The sequence below is a fragment of the Streptopelia decaocto genome, assembly GCF_964273445.1.
Source record: "Streptopelia decaocto genome assembly, chromosome: 2".
Lineage (NCBI taxonomy): Eukaryota > Metazoa > Chordata > Aves > Columbiformes > Columbidae > Streptopelia > Streptopelia decaocto.
The window spans coordinates 92918781-92940239 of NC_138655.1; the positions used below are offsets into that span (position 1 = coordinate 92918781).

At 40.6% G+C, this 21459-nt stretch overlaps 1 protein-coding gene across 7 annotated transcripts in view; it reads left to right on the forward strand.

Annotated features, from left to right (window-relative positions):
* The window catches only part of HIVEP1 (HIVEP zinc finger 1), a 125780-nt gene extending 106200 nt beyond the window's left edge, over window positions 1-19580 (forward strand). For 5 of the 7 annotated variants that reach the window (XM_082047063.1, XM_082047065.1, XM_082047064.1 and 2 more), the window contains 5 exons: window positions 184-317; window positions 1679-1854; window positions 4458-4562; window positions 14129-14646; window positions 17450-19204. In XM_082047063.1, the coding sequence (XP_081903189.1) occupies window positions 184-317; window positions 1679-1854; window positions 4458-4562; window positions 14129-14646; window positions 17450-18601 (2085 nt within the window). In that variant the 3' untranslated portion in view covers window positions 18602-19204. Of the gene's footprint in view, window positions 1-183; window positions 318-1678; window positions 1855-4457; window positions 4563-14128; window positions 14647-17449; window positions 19205-19284 lie in introns of those variants that run through there. The other 2 variants (XM_082047068.1, XM_082047069.1) reach the window with 2 other exon arrangements.
* Window positions 19581-21459: the final 1879 nt, after the last annotated feature.

Sequence of the window (21459 nt, forward strand, 5' to 3'; positions counted from 1 at the left end):
ATAGTCAATGCACAGTAAAGAAGTTTAGCAAAAAAAATACTTTTTGTTTCACGTATCTTAACATTTTTTAAAAAATCAATTACTGCAATTGTGGCTTTTGTAATGCTTTCATTCATTATAGCTTACAGGTGTGAATAGTATATGAAATATACTAATTTTAATGATATGCATATCTCATTTCAGCGAGCATTAAACAGAAAAAAATTGACTGCAACTGAATTCAGCAATAAGGAAAACTCTGAATCAAGCACTGAGCACGATAAAGAAAATTCCTTTATCAAAACTGAACCAAGAAGAGTTAAAATTTTTGATGGAGGGCAAGTATTGTACTTTGTATACTAGATATCGTTGGGAAGATATTTTTTCCTTGATTCTAGATTTTGCAGAGATGTTGCTTCCTGTTTGATTTATTTTAAACAACAGTTCCCATACTGTGGTCTGAGAATGTTGGTTTATGTTTCCAAGAAAAATGGAAAGCCATCAGAAGCACGGAGCCATGAGAGTTAAGCAGGGGGGTAATGAAATAAAGAACAGTAGGCAGTGCAATTCATTTTTTTTTTTCCAAAGGATGAACGTTAATCATCAGTAGAGGCAGCCAGAGACAGCCATAGATGTAAATTCCTTTCCTATATTTTTCTTAGGTGATAAATAATACCTGTTCTGCAATAAGGTTGTATAACTGTAGCCCGAGAGGATGCAGTCCAGGGGCTAAGCAGCAGACTGCGGTGCGGTCTCTGTCTGGCAGCTTGCTGTGCTATACGGACGCTGGAGAGCTGATTTGAAAAGTAGCATGGAAATATTTACTGAGAGTCCTTGTTTGTTCACCGTAATACTTTAAATCATTTGCCTGATAGGAATAACACTTGCTTTAGCCACGGTGTTGTGCCATGTACGTCATCTTATAAAACAGATTTTTTTAGTGGAAAAGTGCCAGTGACACTTCTAAAAATTTTAAGCGCAAGTGATGTGTATTTTATTATTCTCGTAATTGGTGTTGGGCTCTGGGGTTTTCCATTTATTGGTTCCCGGTTTGGCTCTAGCCTGGGCCAGCATCTGAGCCATTACCAGCTGCCCAGGTAAAACATGGCTACGTGCCTCTGCTCGGATCCAGGCATTGCAGGGACCAGGTCACAAAAGCTGAGCACAACCTTTGACATCTGCGAGCAGAGGTGTGAAGGGTGTGGTTGAATCTGAATGACTTTTTCCATCTAGAGACAGTCCCAGTAGGATGAGCCCAGAGAACATCGATAGAGCATTTTAAAGACTTTTCCATTGTCATAACTAATGTTATTCCTTTTCTGCATCCAACGCAGAGCCTCAAAGAGGCTCTTTTAAAGCTTCCTCGTGGTGCCTAAACCCGCTTCCAAAACCTGACACTTTTAAAATTTATGTTCCTGTATTGCAAAGAGGAAATTTGAAGTCTTGAAATGCTTAGTACCTTTATTTTAAAAGATGTGCCGTTATTCCTAAACAAGTCCATTATTACCTAGTGAAAAACTAAGATGTGAGTTTAACAATAAATGCAGAAGTTGAACAGAAAAAGAGTATGACTGGTTTTTATCAATCATTCATTTTCATATATTAGATAATTTTTAAAAATTCTGGTAGATTGTGATTTCTAACTAGAATCGTTTTCCCATTGCAACTAATTGCCTTACTTTTTTGGTACTGTTTCTAGGTACAAGTCAAATGAAGATTATGTGTATGTTCGGGGGAGAGGGAGAGGGAAGTATATCTGTGAAGAATGTGGAATACGTTGCAAGAAACCCAGCATGCTGAAGAAGCACATTCGCACACATACAGATGTCCGTCCTTACCATTGCAATTACTGCAACTTTTCTTTCAAAACTAAAGGTAGAGGCACTTTTCAGTGTGCATTTTCTCCCTTTTTTCTTTCTACTTTAAGGTATAATTCTTTTCTTCTCATGTTTGACTATTCCTAAGCTAAAGAAGTTGCCTTTCTTTGGCGTTTTGTTGTCTAATGCTTCAAATATTTGTAGTTTCCAGTTTCCTTTTTTTCCTTTGTCTTTTGTATGTTTATTCAGATAATCACATATTTGTATGAATGAACTGCGTGGCATGCCACAGTAGTTGAGAAATTGGAGTCAAAAAGGGAAATCTTACGGGGATTATGATTAAAGTTGGGTGAAGACGAGTGAGCTGGTTAGCTGCTTATCCTAGGTAGGGATGGGAACGCAGAATTTGAAGTCCATAGTGGTGATCTTTAGAGGTATGACATTGACATATATTGTGCTCCTCTTGGCACACAACTGATTGCTCCAAGAAAGAAACTGGATTTTATTAAATTAATATACAAAAATGTTTTTAATACCTTCAAAGGTTCACTTTCCACTTGACCTTCTAAGACCCACCAATGGACCCCCTTGCATTTAAAGCCTTTTTACACCAGATACTTTAGTGCATCCTAGTTTAAGCAGGCAGTGTATTGAACAGTGGTAGATCCAGGACTCAAAATAAGTGAAACAGACATGAGAAGTTCACAGCCAAAATACTTTCAGCAAAAAAAATTCTAAGCAGAAAAATTTTTCTTGGCTTTAAACATCATTTAGCAGTAATCCCCCCCAGCTGTAACCTCAGAAACATTTATATTTTTAGTGTGTTCAAGACTACTCAGCAGTTGGGTGGAAAATTTTCAAGTAGTAACCCAGTGCTGCAGAAAGTGGGATGAACAGTCTTCAGATGTATCAAAACCTATTGCCACATCCTGTGGCACTGGGTCATCATGTTGCCTTTAAGATGAAATGCCAGCGTGTGAACCCAGTAACCTCTGATGACAGTTCTTGCAGAGTAGGCATGCTGGCTGTGGTCAGGTAATTAAGTTCTGCCCATTTGCTGTTCTCCCTGGTTTCAGCTGCAGCAGACACTTGTGTTTGCTCCCCCTTCTGCCGTCGCTGTGCCCGGCTGGTGCCGTTGCCGCTGGCAGTCGGTCATGCGGTTGGGTGCTTGATGTTTGGGAAACCACATTTCACGAAAGTACAATGTGGCCGGTAACTTCATGCAGCGTGTAAAGCTGGGAATTTCGCTGCTTGTGAGTCAGTGTAGTCATATAGCTTCGTGAGAATAATTTCAAAATTTGAGGTGAATCCCTAGCTTCATTTCAAATCAGGAATAAAGTATTCCATAGCCATAGAAGAGTCACCATTTAACCCACAGAATCACAGAATGTTAGGGATTGGAAGGGACCTCGAAAGATCATCTAGTCCAATCCCCACACTGGGGCAGGAACACCTAGGTGAGGTTACACAGGAATGTGTCCAGGTGGGTTTTGAATGTCTCCAGAGAAGGAGACTCCACAACCTCCCTGGGCAGCCTGTTCCAGTGTTCTGTCACCCTCACTGTGAAGAAGTTTCTTCTCATATTAAAGTGGAACCTCCTGTGTTCCAGTTTGTACCCATTGCCCCTTGTCCTATCATTGGTTGTCACCAAGAAGAGCCTGGCTCCATCCTCGTGACACCCACTCTTTACATATTTATAAACATTAATGAGGTCACCCCTCAGTCTCCTCCCCAAGCTAAAGAGACCCAGCTCCCTCAGCCTTTCCCCATAAGGGAGATGCTCCACTCCTTTCATCATTTTTGTTGCCCTGCACTGGACTCTCTCCAGCAGTTCCCTGTCCTTCTTGAACTGAGGGGCCCAGAACTGGACACAATATTCCAGATGCGGTCTCATCAGGGCAGAGTAGAGGGGGAGGAGAACCTGTAATTTTACCCACTGCAATTTCTTCCTTTTGAATGCCTCAAAGAAACAGGTTTTTGAGAGACAACAGGAAATTTAAGTAAGTGAGCAGTTACTTACAATAATATACATATCACAAATATAATCTACAGATCCCTGATCTACTCTTAACCTTTTCTTGATGATATTTGCCTTTTTTTTTTTTTCAAAGCAGAAAGGGAGAGCAGCCTGTGGGGCCCCTCAGCAGTTACAAATTCACTTTTGAGATTCACATCCAATATGTTCATGCTCTGATTTTGAATAAAATTAATCTGTTTGTTCAGGTCGGCAGTGAAAATCATTGCACTAAAAATAGAATCCATCAGATACTGAAAGAGCTGCAAGATACAAACTTTAGTTTCACACAGTAGTTTTCTGGCAACTTGACTTTGAAGACTCAATCAGCCTTTCTTATACTTTGCTATAAACAAATGAGGGATTTTTTACACCAGTGCAAAATACGTCATCATCTTGAATTTACATCCTATTCTATTTTATCTCAACAAAGAGCTTCACAAAATGTAGCCAGGGAACTAGTAGCATTCAGGATGGCGAATCTGCCGCAGGCCTTGACAGCTTGCGTTGAGGGGCAGAGTTCTATCAAGTGTGAAATCAGATTTTACAGGTGGTTACAAATGTAGCTGAATAAGTACATGTTGAGTGTATATTTGTATACATTTGTAGAGTCACAGAGAAGTTAATTTTTTTCATTTTGTCTTAAGGAAATTTAACAAAACATATGAAGTCAAAGGCACATAGCAAGAAATGCATGGATTTGGGAGTCTCAGTAGGCTTAATAGATGACCAGGATGGAGAAGAAGAATTTGGTAAGAAATTAAAATCTTGTTTCTTCACTGCATTTTTTGTATTTATTTTGTCATCCTAGTTTCTTACCCTTTTCCAAAGCTTTGAAATTCTTGTACAGGGAAAAGATACAGAGATAAAAATCTTAGAAGGTAGTCCAGGGTAATAAGAAATACTGGAAAAATCTTCACCAAAAGAAATGACAAGCATATGCTAAAGATAAATTGCTGCTGAATTTTTCACAGAGTGTTATACAGTTCCACAGATAAATATGACAAGACTGAAAATAACAGAAAAACAGCTGTTTGCCTAGAAAAAAAAAAAGGTAGTCAAATGTAGTGTTTCTTTGAAAATAGCTGTGCATGAAATTGTCGAAGTTTTGAGATGCACATTTCATAAAAATTATACCACTAACATGCCACCCAAATCACAAATACATTGCTGAGTGCTTTGCAAGGAGGCTAATCATCATCCAGTGTGGAGTTCTGCCCTTCTTCACAAATAATTGGGCATAAATCAGCAGAAAGAGATCATTTAGAAACGGCAAGCATTATTCATCTTGACTTGTTCTACTTCTTCATCAGTGATGAGAGTGTTATCAAAATGAATGTATTTGCTAATAATTGGAATCGTGCACTTCCCGCATCTGGAGACGGCTCCGCTGAAGAGGGGGTGAGATTGAGGACAGTCAAAGGGGGACAAGCTGGGTTCAGGCGGGTTTTGCTCAGCATGATGAGAAGGATGCAGCTGCCCCGGACACAGTGAGATGCAGAACAGGATTGTGCATCAGGACTTGGTGTTGGATGTCGGCATCTCTCAGTGCAGTGGTGGCGTTTTCTCCTTCCTCCCGTTTCTCGGCAGGGAGATGAATCCTGTTGCCTTGTTGTATTTTTCTCCTTTCAGTGGAATAGTTTATTAGATTGCGGGTGAGGTTTTGAGAAAAGAAAGCAGTGGGGATCTTTATTTAAACAGTAAAGGGCAAGAAAGATGAATGCGCTTGCTCCCATATGACAACCACCAGCAGAATAACCGAATCAACTTGAATCTAATTCTAAATAATACTGGGAATATGACTCAGCTGGTATGATTCAGTAGTCCACTAGGTACAAAGAAACCTGCAGTTTCCCTTTTTTGGCATTCTTCGATATATTCCTTATTAGTAAGCTAAAAACATGTCCCCATTTGGTATTTGAGATACCAAATAAATAACACGGAAGATAAGTGGCAGTACAAGTTACTGTCCCTTGGTCACAGAGGGACAGTTTTCATTAACATCTTCAGCCTTCATATGTGTATGGGGATATAGTGGAAGATTTGACGAGGAGATATAGTTAAATGTAAATACGCTCAAGTGACTTGCACCTGTCTGTAGAAACAGCACGTACATCACACTCATTGTTTTACTGGCCTTGTGTGCTTGAGTAGAACCTCTGTGTTCAATAACATAGGCCTGTGAGAAACTCCAGGCACCTTATCACTATGTCTGAGATTCCTGCTTTGTTGTGAGAAAGAGCGGGAGGCTGCGCCTGCCTGAAGCCTTGAAATACAGGCGAGCTCAGCAGGCACAGTGATCTTCCAGCAGGGCTGAACTGACCAGCACCTGCGTCCCCGCCTGTGTCACCTCCGCCTGGGAGCTCAGGTGTGGCTTCGGAGATCCCCCAGTAGAGAGGTAACTAAAATAAAACTTGCTCTTTGCAAATGCGTTTGTGGCCTCTGGCTCTTCTTGCGATGTGCCTGTGTATATGTACACATTATGATAGAAAAATCGTCACTACTTTTTAAAGCAATATTCCATAGCTTTATATGTTTTATTTAGTTCTATAAAATACAGCTGAACAGGTATTTCCATTTACTAGGAACTTAAAACATATTGATTGATTGATTGATTGATTGATTGATAAATCGATATTCTCAATTGCATACATTAAAAACTCTGTTTGTGGTTATAATGTAATGGGGAATGTTTCAAATGTTAACAGAATTATCAGTAACACCTGGTGAAAGTAAGCCATTTCAAACATTGAAAGATTGCTTTCTTTGGCTGAGAGGGACACTTCTCTTTTTACATGTCATGTACAGGTGTGTGTAACCATAGTATAAATATATAGGCCCTGAAATATGTTATTTGCTTCAGCACAGTTATTACTTAAAATTAATTAAGTATTCCATTTTGGAAAAAATAAGCAAGACAAACATTCAAGAGGATTTGCTACGTAATCCTTGAAATTCTTCCAGTTATTTAATTGTAAGAGTTCAATGCCTTTTTTTAATTTTTTTTTCCCCAAAATAGACCAGGCAGCATTTCTTTCTTTACCTAAGAACCCCAAACCAAAAAACAACTTGGTGATAAAATCTCCACCTTCTCTAAATGATCTGGCTCAAGGTACCCATAGCAAAACCAACGCTGCAGCACAGAGCTCAGCACTAAAGTCCTATCCCAGAAGCAGGGTTATTAAGACCACAATAAACACATTTGCTGCAGCCAAACCAGTCCGGCCTCTCCAGCTGCTGCATAACATGGGGCGTTTACAGATAACCATGAAAATATTGCAAGTAGCTGTACACTTTAAAAAATGTGATTTCATCTGTCAGCTCACCTGGCCGCACATCAAGGTATTTCTCATGACAATTCAGAAACTTGCTTGTTGCCCCATTTTTAAGGCAAAGAGTCAGGAGGGCAAAAAAAGTGTGATGCATTTGCATACAGGCTTTTTTAAATGCAGGTCATTCTGTTGCCCTCTGCGAAATCCTATAAATGCAAATTTTTTTGCTACATTTGACCGTGATTTAATGTATTTATTTTTTTGGGGTGTCCAGGCTGTCTCAGTTAACACAGCAGCTTCCAACCCCCTCTTTGGCTGCCCATTCCCCAGACAGCGCAGCAGAGCTCAGGTTGGGGTCAGACCCCTCCCCTCCTGCCAGGGCCGGGCTCTGGGGACAGCCCTGTCTGTCACCCACAGAGGGAAACGTGATGGCGTTTGGGTGCTGAGCTGCACTCGTGGCGTTACATCCTCAGCCCTTTCACCCCCTCCTCCCGCTGATGTGCGTCGCTGGCGGGTTTGTGTCACATACCCTTTGGGTGCTTTAAAAAACTGCGTCATTAAACGCCTACATTTTTTACTTTGGGAGTTGCGTGGTTGTTAAAACTGATCTCTTTCTTTGAGGCAGCAGTCTGCCTGGTCCCATCTCTTTCCTCAGTTGAATGGCAACGTGAGATGATTTAGAGGAAGGTACAAAAAATCTGATAAGAAATAATTGTGATTTCAGAAAAAAACCCCTTTTCTTCCTGTAGACTTTGTGAGATTGGCTTGTTTCCTGACCCATAGAGTGTCTGTCTCTAATTCATTATTCGAACATTGGGAATACTGATTATTCTTATGGCAATAAAAAGTATACACCTTTGCTTAAAATAACTAAGCTGTATGTATCCATCAGACTTTGAATTAGAGAATTATCCAGAAAATTAACAAAGCCACCAACCTTTTATTTACTGAGGAATTTTCTAGTTGTATTTTTAATTAGTTTTTTTAAAGCATAGGCAAACCCAATTATTTGAATACATCATTTTTTAGATTAAAATGAGAAGTCAGCTTTGAGCTGATAGCAGTACAGATTAAGAGCACATGCAGATTGAATAAGGAGTGCAAAATTGTGCACAATCCTGAACGCAAATATATGTGCACACACACAGAGCCTGTTTTTTCAGCAATTTGAGAAGCTGAAATTTTGTTGTGCTGTAGCATCTAGGGGGAAGAAAGGAAAAAAAAGAGGTGATCTGTATTTGTCTGAGAATATATGTGACTGGAGCTTTTAACATAGCATTCTTTGTATTTGGACTTGTCATCATTTGGGTGTCAGTAAATACTTTCCGGCCTGGCTTTTTGTAGTCAAAACCATTCTCTCATCCATTTATCTTTCATCTTCTGCTCTGTGGAATGTTCTTGTCACCAAAATACAGGGTTACAATGTAAGGAATGTTAATATCTGAATTAAATTGTCAGACGAGGTGAACTGTTTAATGTGACAGACTGCAACTGGAGATATCCTCTTTGGCTGTGTTGACCCAATATTTTGCTCTGCAGTCGTAAAAACAATAATTTGTCATCAAATTAAAACAGTTATGGACTTTAAACCTGTAATACTTCGTATGTAAGGTAATGTATGAATGGTATGGTATGCCTGAGTAAACTTGCACAAGATAGTTGTTTAATAATGAAATCAGTAGGTGGGCAAAACTTCTTTAAATGGTCTCTAAGGAGAAATTTTATCCCAAAATATTCATTACTTTACCAGTGAAAAGACTTAATTGTAAGTTTCAGATATGTATTTTTTTCATATATATATATATATACACACACACATATAAATGGAAAAAAAAACACTTTCATTTTCTTCTAGACATATAATGGTTCTAAGTTAATTAGCTGTATATTACTTATAGTAGATATTAAGTGAGTTTCCATGGCTCTTCATTAGCTTAATCATGACTCAGTCTGTGTTTTCACTGCACCTACATTTAAGGAGTGAAAATAATTGAAAATCCTTGCAATAATATCCTCCTTTTGCAAACAGAATGGAAGGCTGGTTCTGTATAAATTCCACTTCTTTTTTGTTTGTTTGTTTGTTTTTTTTTAATATCAGTTTCTGGTCTTGAACTAGATGTACCCTAAGCATGCTGGAGCCATACACCTGCAGCCCAGGAGCGGAATAGCTACTGCTGGGGTTGATTTACAGTGTACAGATTACCCGGGGGGCTTAGGTGTAAATAATTTCTTTAAAGAAACAGGTTACTTTATGTTGGGTGGGTTTTTTTCTCATTTCTGAGGAGTACTGGCTGTTACCAGTCTGAATTTAACCCAGTAGATGTCACTGTGAGTCCTGTTTGATGATGAGCAGTGGACAGCAGCTGAAGCAAGACTGCTATCAGTCAAGTAAAACCCATGAACAGACTTAAAAAGACAGGGAAACAGCATGTTTGGGTATAGGTGCTAGTGTTGTTTCACAGTACTGGCTTTACCCTTACTTTTAAAATTTGCTTGAATGTTTGTAGAACATTTTATTGCAAGACTAATACAGCAGGTAAAAGGCAACACCTAATCTTGTAATTGTTTAAGAAAAGAGAGTGTGTTGATGACTTAATTACTTTCAAGTTTATGATAATATGATGACACACTAAAAATACTTCTGCCTTATTGCCATAGTGTATATCTTTTCTTGAGTTTGATGTAGAACATATAATATAGAACAGACGCTTTATTACTAAATGGTTTTATGTAGATACTAATCCATAACTGAAGATACTTCCAGGGTTTGAGGTAATAAACACTACTTTGAATTAATCAGGCACTAAAAGCCAATAAATAATTAAATTTTAATTTAGATGGGAACAGATAGTGAACAGACCAGCACATACTTAGTAAGCTCTGTCTTTATAAGCAGAGCTAATAGTGATACCCATAGATACCTATGTAACTGTCCATTTGCTTACTAATCTGTAAAACGTCATCAGTCTGGACTGATATTTTCAGGTCTTTCTTGTCTTCTTGCCAATTAAAGAATGAAAATGAAAGTTTTGCTCTTTGTGTGAAAATCTACTTAAATATGATTCAGTTATAAGCAAATATGATTAAGTTATAAGCCACTGAACTTGATCACTGCACGTTGTGCAGAAATTGCTAAGTCTGTAGTGGGCCCTGATAAGTCATGTCATGGGATAGACTAATGGGTGATAATATCACTATTAAAAGCTGTATGTTGAGATTCTGAAGAACCTTTCTTTTAGTACTTTGCAGTATGACAATAATTAGGTAACCCTTGCTAAATCCAGGTACAATAAGGATTCTCATAGGAAAAAAACTTATAAAATAAAGAACTTTGAAGAACACAGAGACAACTGTTTCAGTTACCTAATTCATAACATCACAACTGGAAAAGGCAATTCATGGACTTATGAGCCCCAGGCACTTCACTAATGGACATACTAGGATACTGATAAGGCCAGCTAATGCTGTTGCACCAAAGAACTTGAAGCTTTTTCTTTCCCCACTTTGAGGTAAAACGTGAGTATAACAGAGCCTTAGCCAACAAGCTCATCAACACCACAAACATGATACAGAGCTGATTAACTGAGGACTGACAACAAAATAATGACGAAGACGGTTTTTGCCAGTGATTTGTGTACGCTTACTTCAATACATAGGATTAAAAATTTAATTTTATTCAATGTCATTATAGCTGGCATGTGAGCAAAATCCCCAATCAAACATTGTGTCCATGTTTCTATTATACCTTTATTTCCAGCTGTTCCTAATATTTGCAGAGTCCATGTCTGTAGCCAAAAGTTCCATGTTCTCCTGTGAAGTCCAGGAAGAAGAAAGAGTCTTTCTAAGGGTTTAAAAGAGAAGATTGTAGCACTTGACAGAGGATGAGAGAAATTCCCTACTCTTCCAAAAGCCCTCTTTATAAAAAAATTGAGGCGATCTTGAACAGTCTTTCTGTTAAAAAATGGTGAGATTTACAATTTTGGAAGAGAAGTAGCTTTCATAAAGCCTTCCCTTCATAGTGTGAAACATTTTTCCTGTTTTCATTTTTTTTTTTTAAGTGGTGAACTTTCATGCCTAAAGCCATTTCCCCATATGCTAGTGGCCTTTAAATTTATGACACATGCTTCATTCTAAAATATCATGCGCTGCTTTACAACCTCATACAAAGTTAAACACAGAAGTCATTTTGTTTCCTTTGGAGTTTGAGTCAGGTCTCGTTATAAATATCGGCTACATAAGCATATAGTTATAATTGTGCATAATTTAAGATAGGAAGTGAAGAATTAATTTTTCCCCAATTAAAACTGCAAGGGGAACTTTAGGAGGGATCCTACCATAACTAAAATGGACCGTGGCCAATACTACTTGGTTAACAAGACAGTGCTTGGAAAAGGGTCTTTCACCGCAAGGAGCGGCCACAGCCTCAGCTCAATGCTTCATTCGGAGGAGACCTGGGTCTTCCACCACTTAAACCTCCAACATCCTCTCGCAGCTCCACTGATTTACAACAGTGCTTAACGGGATCACTAATTATGAAAGCCGGGGCACCTCCTGTTTCAGTAAACATGTGCACAGGTATAAAAGCCAGAGCTAAGCGTTCCTTTGTGCATTGCCAGAGCAAGCAGGTCAGGAATATTGTGTTGGGTTTTTTTCCATCTGATGTTTTGAAGCCATGTGGGAGTGAGGGAACCACGTTCATCGCTGTCACCTCGCCTACACTACAGGCTCTGGCTCCAGGTAACCACACTTAAATAGAAGCTGGCAAATGCACAGAGGGTGGAGGTAAACAGGGAAACAATAGAGGGAAACGAGATCCCTCTGAGTCCTGCGTGGAAGGAATCTGTGTCCTGCATACCCCTTTCCCTTTCCATGGTTATATTCTAGGCCAAGATATATGCAGAAAATTTCTGCATAAGCACCGTTTGCTAATACATCCTATAATGTTTTTAAATGTTGATTTGAAAAAAAAAGAAAATAAGAAAAGATAGTTTGTTATTATAAATCATGGTGTTGTTTGAGCATATGTTTTCTTTGCTTTACAAATGTGACAAGTCAGTCTAATCACTTCAGGTAGTTTCTCTTGCCAGTGGAGACGAGTCATTCGTGATTGCCATCAACTTGCGTAGACAATGTGATTCATGTGGAGAGCAGGAGGAAAAAAATGAAAAGAAATAGTAGGATTTCCCAAAAAATAGTTACGTGATGTTGGTGAAGAGACCAAAATTAAGAGGGAGTCCATACTGAAAGCAAAGTCTTTGCAATGCCCTGTGCATTATTTAAAGAGTTGCAGGAAATGTATTCATCACCCTTAGATGTAACACATGGTGAAATCTTTGAGATCTGTTACAGAGACATTGAGGGAAGCTGTTTCTCTTCAGAAGTGTAACATATGTAGAGGTTTTAACATTTTAAATTTGTTTGCTTTGCAAATAAATGATGAAGAAACACTGTGTGAAGAGATGATAGAAGTATAGAGAAAAGAAATGTTGAATAACTCCATGTTGTTTTGTTAATCCTACTTGCCATATTTTTGGAATGAACCTTACTGAATTAAGTTTCATACTAAAATGTATTTTCTTTTTTGATCCAGTTTGTCTGTAGATGAGAATTATAAATGAAGACTATTTAAAATATTTTTTTTAGCATCTTTCCAAAGACCGGGAGGATTTGGGGTATTTTTAATAACATTTCAGTTTCGTGCCTGCTGTAGTAAATGTAGAAATCTATAGTTTCCATATTTAGTTAATGTACAAATTACTGTGTAGGCAAAGAGGGGCGAAGTCATTATAGAGGAATTTTTTCAAAGAAGCTATTAGTCTCATTCCTAATTGCACTGCTCATTTGAAACCATAAAGGCTTATAATGGTGGGTAACTTACTGAGAAGCAGCTCAATTAAACCCATTTATTTTACCTGGAGTTCAAGATGCTTATTTTGGTTTTCGTAATGTAGCAGCCTAAAGCATTGATAGTACATTCAAATTATTTTAAGGGTCTGATTTTATTCAGAATCATTTATTTTGATGGTAAGTTGCCGTGTAGATTTCCTTAGAACAGGATCTCTGAGATTTTAACTAACCAGCCATCATTGCTTTTGCAGATCCAAGTTATTTTTATGCTGATATTTTTTTTGGACAGCTCAGCAGACAGACCTTTAATTGAATATAAAATATTAGTGCATCCAAAGCATTTTGTCTTTTATAAAATATGATCCCAGACAGTCTGGCTTGGAATCAGATACAACAGATGGGATTTTCTGTCTCTTTACTAAAGACGATTCTTTCTTTCCAAGTTATGATACAAAGCAAGGCGAAAAGCTGCTGTAGAGCTGTCTTTTGTAGAGAAATTTGCCACTAGACAGGAGTTTGGTTTTAGGACTTGGAGTCAGGAGCACTTCTTCTTGTTTCATGCAGAGATAAGTTTTGATAGGATTAGGGCTTTCTCACCTCCTAGGACATCTTGGATGATTTGTTAATAAACCTCTCAAAACATTAACAAAGTTAAGAAATCTGGTAAAGTCTAATTTTGGTCCCTTTTGCCTGTTAACGAGACAGATTCCTGACTAACAGCCCCCAGTCTTTCTGTTTGCATCCTTCAAAAACCTTTGCAGCAGTGATTCATATTAGGTACAAGGACACCCACTCATGAGTCAGAACCAGCTAGAGAATATCCCACCACCAAGGATGGCAGACCAGCTTCGGATGTCGTCACCAGGAACTTAATGAACCAGGAATCTGCTCGCTTGTCCCCAACTGAAAGAGCGAAGGGTGATTTTGAGCAAGTGGTTATAAATGGCTGAAAAGAGAACAGCCAAATCTAGAAGGTTAAAAACAATACAGAAGCAGAAGATGAAAGATTATGTAGCTTTATAGTTAAATGCATACACTGGAAAATAAAAACAAAAATGAAAGTCTTCCCTGTTGCTTTTGGGCGATGGGATGTGTCTGAAAAACTGTGGTGGTTTTGGTGTTTCTAATTGCTCTCTCCATCTCCTTCCCAATCATCCTGCAACCCTCATTGGCTCACCTTCTAATTCCTACTTTTGCAGGTGAGAAGCAAAGATTTGGCTATGACCGCTCAGGATATGACGTGGAGGAGTCCGATGGTGCAGATGAAGATGAAAATGACAATGAGGATGATGACGAAGACAGCCAGGCTGAGTCAGTGCTTTCCACGACACCCTCGGTGACAGCCAGCCCCCAGCATCACCCCTCTCGCCACGGCCTGCAGGATACCGCCAACGCTGATGAGGACATCAGACTTCCTGACTGCTTTGCTGGGGTTCATACGGACTCTATGGATGGTCTGCCAAAAGCGCTGCTGACGAAGATGACTGTCCTTAGCACGGCACAGTCAGTCAGCAGGACCTCCAGATCACCAGCTGAATTCGCCCTTCAGGAAGCACATGAGGAAAAAGGCCAGGAGCGAGGAGCGGGTCCCCGTGGTGCTGGCACAGCTCTGGCGGACGTCGCTCCTGCATCTCCAGGTCGCCAGATGTCTGTGGATTACCCTGACCCAGAAGCAGCCTTGGGCCAGTCCTTAATATCAACCACAACGCTTACAAAGGTAGGAGTGTCCAGCTTCAGGGGAGAGGTGACATTTTAAATCCCACTTCTAAATACTTTTGGGGGGGATTTTTCAAAGATGAGAATGTTTGCCCTTCCCTTTCATTCCTAGAGGTGTTGGCTGATGTGTCTTTAAGACAGCTGAAAGTAATCCAAGCACAGATGTGTAGGACTCTAGAAACAACGATGTTGTGGGAGCACTGCTTTTCCAGTTCTTAATTTGATTGTATTCTCCCTGAAAGGATGAATTGTAACATGGTCATTTCAGCTGAAGTTTGGAGATGGTGGATTGTTTTTCAAACAAGAAGGGATATAACAGATACGTAAAATGAACATATGGTGATGATTATGAAGTTTTCAGAGGAAAGTGATGGAATTCAGAAGTCACTTCACTCGGAAATACGATGATAGAATCATTGGTAATTCCCCAAAGGAAATTAATCTACTCCCAAAGGTTTTTGCCTTATCACTATAAAAAAACAAACAAACATGCAATTGCTTCTCTCTCCTCCAAATATGCTTAGTAGCAGAATTAGAAAGAGCACCATATGTTCAAGGGAACTAGGAGATTGCCCTTGCACAATAACAAAAGGGAGAGGCAAGCACAGAACTGAGACCCAAGTTCCCAGTGCTCTCGGTTTTTCTCCAAGCCAAAAGAATGTTCTAATCAGAAAAGGATCAGTTTTTCCCACACCTGTTCTAGACACAGGGCTCTGCAGAGCAGCGTGCAGAAAGACGAGGCTGGTCTGTGTGCAAGACTGCAGGAGCATTTAGTAATTTTGACGACTCTTGTCTTTAAAACTCTGTTGAGGAAATCACAGAGGGGAACTGGCAGGTGTTAAGCCTTTTACAATTCAGCAATATTTTTAATGGGGACAGTAACCTGATTGACCCTAAGTATATCTCTTGAAAGTTCTGAATTCTTACTGCAGACCATGAGGCATTAGAGTTTTCCAAAATAATGGTCAGAAAAACATGATGCAAAGTGTAGCTTAAATAAAGTAGTTACTGCCTGTTTTGTGATGAATGTAATATTTACAAATGGTATATGCATGTAGTTATAGAAAAATAAGCAGCAGAAAATTTTCAAAAGTATAAATGATAAGTAAAAATTTCATTCTGGTTTAAGTACTTATTCCCTTAGAGTTTTTTTTTTTGTAAATCTGTACTACTGGATTCATTTTTTACAAATTTAAGATAGTGAACTGTCAACAAGGAGAAACAGTAAAAATTATTGCTACATTTCGCTGTTTGACATGGGTTCATTCCTGCTTGTAAGAACTGTGAGCCCATGTGACAAACATACATTGGAGTGATTTTGTAATATGGTAGAGAATAACATATCGTCGTCTCTGAGTCCTGTATATGCCTGCCACAAAAACGGTAGGATCTTAATATTTGCATTTGGGGTTTTAGGTTTTGCCAATAGATACCAGAAAGGCATGTGATTGAGTTTACTCCCTCATTGAAGAGAAGCGCTCAGTTTAAAATGTTAAAAGGTCTTCATTCATATAGCTCTAATAATTGTCTGTATTAATATATTAAAAAAAGGGCACATAAGTGATACAAGGCAGTAATTCCTTGTATCACTACCTCCTCCTTTCCCAGACCAAAAGAAGGGGCAGCTGTGTCTGATGGTCAATGTACCATCTGTTCCTGTTGCGAGTGGTTGTGGATCCCACTTCTTGCAATTGAGATAAGGGGTTGAGACAGCTCAGCAAGACTGGTGTTTGTTCCTTCAAAAGCATCTGTACCAGTTTCTTAGGGCTTCTTGTGAGGTGTCAGGCAGGACTTAATTCTGGGAAAGATGTTGGCTTCTTTCTCACACCCATCTTCCCATTTAGACTGGTTGGCACTGCATAGTCAGTAAACCATACTCTCCTTTAACCAGTACAATTCCTACCAGCAGTTTTCAAAAGCATTTCCGTTTGTGTTTCAGTTTTGTGCCTGCTCTAGAGATTTCTTGAGACTGATCAAAGCCGCAGAATGGCTGTTTAGGATTATGTAGACTAAATAAGGTTACACCACTCTTTATGTGTTAAGAATATGCCTAAAACTAGAAGATACCATGAGATCGCAGTTGTAGTTTAAGACTTATTGTTTTAGAGTTTTTCAGAAAGGAGTTACGAGCCTTGGTTGGTAACTCAGGCTATATGAGAAGAAAAGGGAGCATATAAATACGATTATCAGTCCAGGCTGAGCACCAAATCACAGCGAGCGGAGGTAGCAGTGGGATGTGGGTCCCACGTCTCACTCCACTATCTGCCCGTCACCTCCGCGTCTGTGGGTGCTGTAGTTGTCACATCCATCTCTTGTCATTGCTCACTGCCTGTCTTTCACATGTGAAGCACCCGTGGACATATGTGCCGCAATGCTGACTCTGCCTGCCGGAGGCTATAATGGCTCCAGGAGAGGAACCCGGTGCATCAGAAATGCTGCTGATGCTTATTTAACCTTCTTGCCTGAAGTGATTTCCACAGTAAACAGTTCTCCAAAGCTGCCTGGCTCCTTAAAAAACACATACAAAGGATATTCAGCAATGTTTTCAAGTACTAGTGTTAAAAAGAAATTAGCCAGGGTGATTAGGGGAGTAAAATTCAATTAGTGGGCGAGGAAGGAGTTGGAAAAAGAAAGGAAGGAAATTAGTTCATTGTTCAAGCTGGGCAGTATATACTGTGAACTAGTTTGTTGTTGTTTTTTTGTTAAAAGAGAATGTGGGAAGCCCTCCCAGCCGCCTCGCATTTTCATTTCGCTGGAGGATAGCAACAGCCACCACATTAACATGCCTGTGTTGTTCTCCCCAGAGCGCACCCTCCGTCAGCTCTCCCTCCTCGCCAGTGGACCGCAGCATGCCGACCACCACTGAAACCCCAGAGGAGAAGCCGTCCGGGTGTCCACAGCACGCCGCCTCGCCGAGGCCGCCCCAGACACACCTCTTCAGCCACCTCCCCCTGCACTCGCAGCAGCAGCCCAAGGCGCCCTACGGCACGGTACCCGTCGGGGGGATTCAGGTGGTCCCCGCCGGCTTGGCCACCTACTCCACCTTCGTCCCCATCCAGGCAGGGCCGGTGCAGCTCACCATCCCCACCGTCAGCGTCATCCACAGGACTACCAGCGCCCTGGGTGAGGTGGGCGGCACAGCTGCCAGCGCTGCCGTGAACCCAGTGGGTGTCGCCGAGGTGAACAGCGTGGTGCCGTGCATCCCCATCGGCCAGGTGAGCGTGCCGGGCATCCCAGGCCTTGGCACGCCCAGCCTGCAGCCTCTCCCACCGCTGGGCGTGGAGACGGTGAACATCTTGGGGCTGGCAAACACCAACGTGGCCCCGCAGATGCGCCCATCAGGAATTACCCTGAACGCCGTGGGCCTCCAGGTGCTGACGGCTGGCGCAGCCCCGCAGGGCAACCCCAGCCCACAGGCACACATCCCCGGCTTGCAGATACTGAACATCGCCCTGCCGACCCTCATCCCCTCCCTCAGCCCCGCCGGTGCTGACACCCAAGGAACCTCCGAGGTGCCCGCCTCCAGCGGCAAAGCCTGTGAGGCCCAGCCAGAACCGGCTGCCCCCAGCTTCCCCGCGGCCGAGGTCGGCCCGGCTGGCGGGGCTGCTTCTCCTCAGGCGGCAGCCAGCGGGCAGCGGTACGGCGGGAAGAGCCATTCTGAGCCTGCCCCGCCGGCTGACCGTGAGCGAGCTGACGGGCCAGGGAAAGCGGATCCCGAAAAGACTGACCCGGCACAGCCCACCAAGCCAAAGCGTGATGTCCCCTCCCTGCAGGTGAAGAGGACTGAGCCCCGCTCCAAGGGGAACCCCGAGGCGGTGACCAAGTCTGCGGTCCACCGAACTGTCTCCCCGGACAGACAGGTACACAGGCCAGCCGCCTTGCCCCGGCGGCAAAACACGGTGCAGTTTAGCGATGGCAGCAGTGACGATGAGGATAGACTTGTAATAGCAACCTAGTTTTTGTTTTTCGTTGTGGGTTTTTCTTTTTTTTTTTTTTCTTTTTTTTTTGTTATTTTTTTTTTATTATTATTATTTTTTTGTAACACAGGTTTCTTTGCAAACCTTCTTTTCCTTAAAGCACATTTTTCTGACACAAACCCATTACTAATCTTCGTGCAATCATGAACTCTTGACCAATAATTGTTGTTTCTTGTCAGCTCCAGCCATTTTTGTACATGTTGTATAGACGATTGTGCCTTTTTGGAGTTTTATGTTTAGAAACCTGTACAGATTGTTGAATATATATATATAAAATATATATATATAAAATATGTATATTAAACCCAGGTAGTTGCTTGTGTTTAGTAAGTAAACATCTTATGTCAGATAAATAAAGGATTAAATTATATGTTGCACTGTTAAATGTAAATTTTTATGGCTGTGGGACAAAGTTTCTGTGTACAGATCTAGTATGTAAAACTCCATATTTATTGTATCCATATTAGTCTTGGAAAAGGGTCTGTCCATCTTTCTTGTGTAAGACGGTAGCTTTACACTTCGAAGAGAAATACAGTATCTGTGTTATGAAATATTACAGTAAAATTTTGTTTACTGACTTTACCATTGCTTATGTTGTGCCTTCTTGATGCAGCCCGGTGGTCGGAGAGGCGCTTGACTCATTCCTTTTATTACCCTTCCAGCTGCGTTCAGCTTGAAAGGATCGGGCGGTGGTGCCTGCCCCTGCGGTTTCACCTGCCACAAGAGAGAGCGTGCACTCCTCAGGCTCACCTGGAGCAAAACCTTCCATTTCAAAACGTCCAGCGATGGCGAAGTGGGGAGGGAGTCCTTCAGCTTTTTTGCAGAGCGAGCGCCCGTCCGCCTCGTGTTTTTCCCGCTTCCTAACTGAAATTTGAAGACTTCCCTGAGGGAAAACAGCAGAGGAGTCAAGATGAAATATTTTTTTATTTGTAACCTTGAATTATAAAGCCACTTTTTATTGACATTAAAATGTTCTTAAGCAAGAAAGGAATAATTCTTTGTGTGTTCTTAATTGCAAAGTCCACCGTATAGTTGGTGAAACGGCCTCTGCTGTAATGAGGATTTGGCATTACCAATACCCTCAGCTTCTGATGAGACTTCCAATTCAGGTGATCACTTACAGCTAGACGAAGCTAATTTCTCCCTGAATATGGCTTTGTCTTATTCATGCAGGAAAAACAAAGGGACTAGAGGTCTTAGACATACAATTAATGTACCTTTATATCAACAAACTCATCATTACAGGCATACAAGACATGAATGGATCCCAGAATAATGAAATCCATAAAATTCTGTTTGCAAATAGTGAAAAAAAATAAAGTTACCAATAAATTTTTAAGTTGTTTAACTACTGTAGGAGACAACTCTCACATGTTACAGGGCTACACATTCCTGAAAGTTTCAAATTGACTTGGGATTCATGCTGTAATTTTTAAATAGAGTTGGTTTTCTGCTGTGTCCTTACATCACATTATTAGAGAAGTTTATAAATCTGTTTTAACAACCACATTGCAGTAGAAAACTGGCAAATGTAAATTAAAAGCATGATCACCTTTATGGAAATAGTGAGGACAACTGCATTTAAAACAACTGGAGTAGAAGGGTAGGAAGCAAACCTTGAAAAAAAAAATCAGGAGTGAACTTAAATTTGAGCTGGGCTGCGATATTCTTGGTGCAGCCCGGTGGTCGGAGAGGCGCTCAGATTAACTCCTGAACCCAGCTCAGAGAAGTGAATTCATACCTTGTACTTCTCACATTCAAGAACACTGATATCCTAGATCCATTTTTAACTTTGTATGGGCTTTTGTACTATACTCACATTGTACTAATTATTCCATTACAGCATGTTGTAAAACTGTAGGCGACATTGAGTGAGCTTTATTAACTCTCAGAAAGAGCACTCCAGTACCAGAAAATCATTTATACTACTGTGATTATCAGCCGGTTGTACTAATCCAGTAATTAGTGAGGTACGCACTAGAAAGCAGAAATTAACCTCATCTCAGGCATGAATATTGGTTAATTCCCAACGCTGCAGAGCCTCACCAAGGGCCCCAGCACCCCAATCACAAAGTGCTCTCAACTCACATTGAACTCAATGAGAGTTAAGAGTTCTCGGCACCCCACAGCCCCAGACTTCAAATTTGTGGCTGGCACGGTGTAAAACATCACTGTGCATTTGTGTGTTCTTTTTATAAACATGTAGTGATGTCAACGTGTCTTGTATCGTCATCAGTTATACCTGAACCACCCAAAATTTGAAAAAAAACCCAATGCATTGCAGCATTACACGTGCTTTGAGAGCCTGAAACTTTTGCTAGTGGAATTAGGTGAAGGTTTATCGTTAATGAACTCAAGAAACTTTGTGTTAGTTTTAGCTCCTTTAAAATTGATGCTCACCGGTAAACTAGAACTATGCGAATTAATTTAAATATATTTGTCTACAGCATGACAAAAAAAAAAAGTTACTGGATCAAATCGGTTTACAGCAAAGTAAAAGTATCTCCAAAATTTTGAATGCTATCTCAAGTATTACTATCTCTCTGAATTTTTTAAGGAGGCAATTAATAAGAAATTGCTGTTCCACATGCCCCCAAGTCATGATTTTGCTAACCATTTAGCAACTCCAGAGATTTGCTGTATACACATCTTAAATATTTACTCAACTAGCAACTTGTTGTGTGTTCATGTTCTAAGGATTAATTCCAGGAGCTCACTGATTTAACAGAAAGTCCAGCCTGGTGAGCCAGGCGACCTGCATGTGTCACCTTTCTATTCCAGGTGTTTTGAAGACACCAAGGTCAAAATGCAGAAGCCATATCTTGAAGAATAAGAAT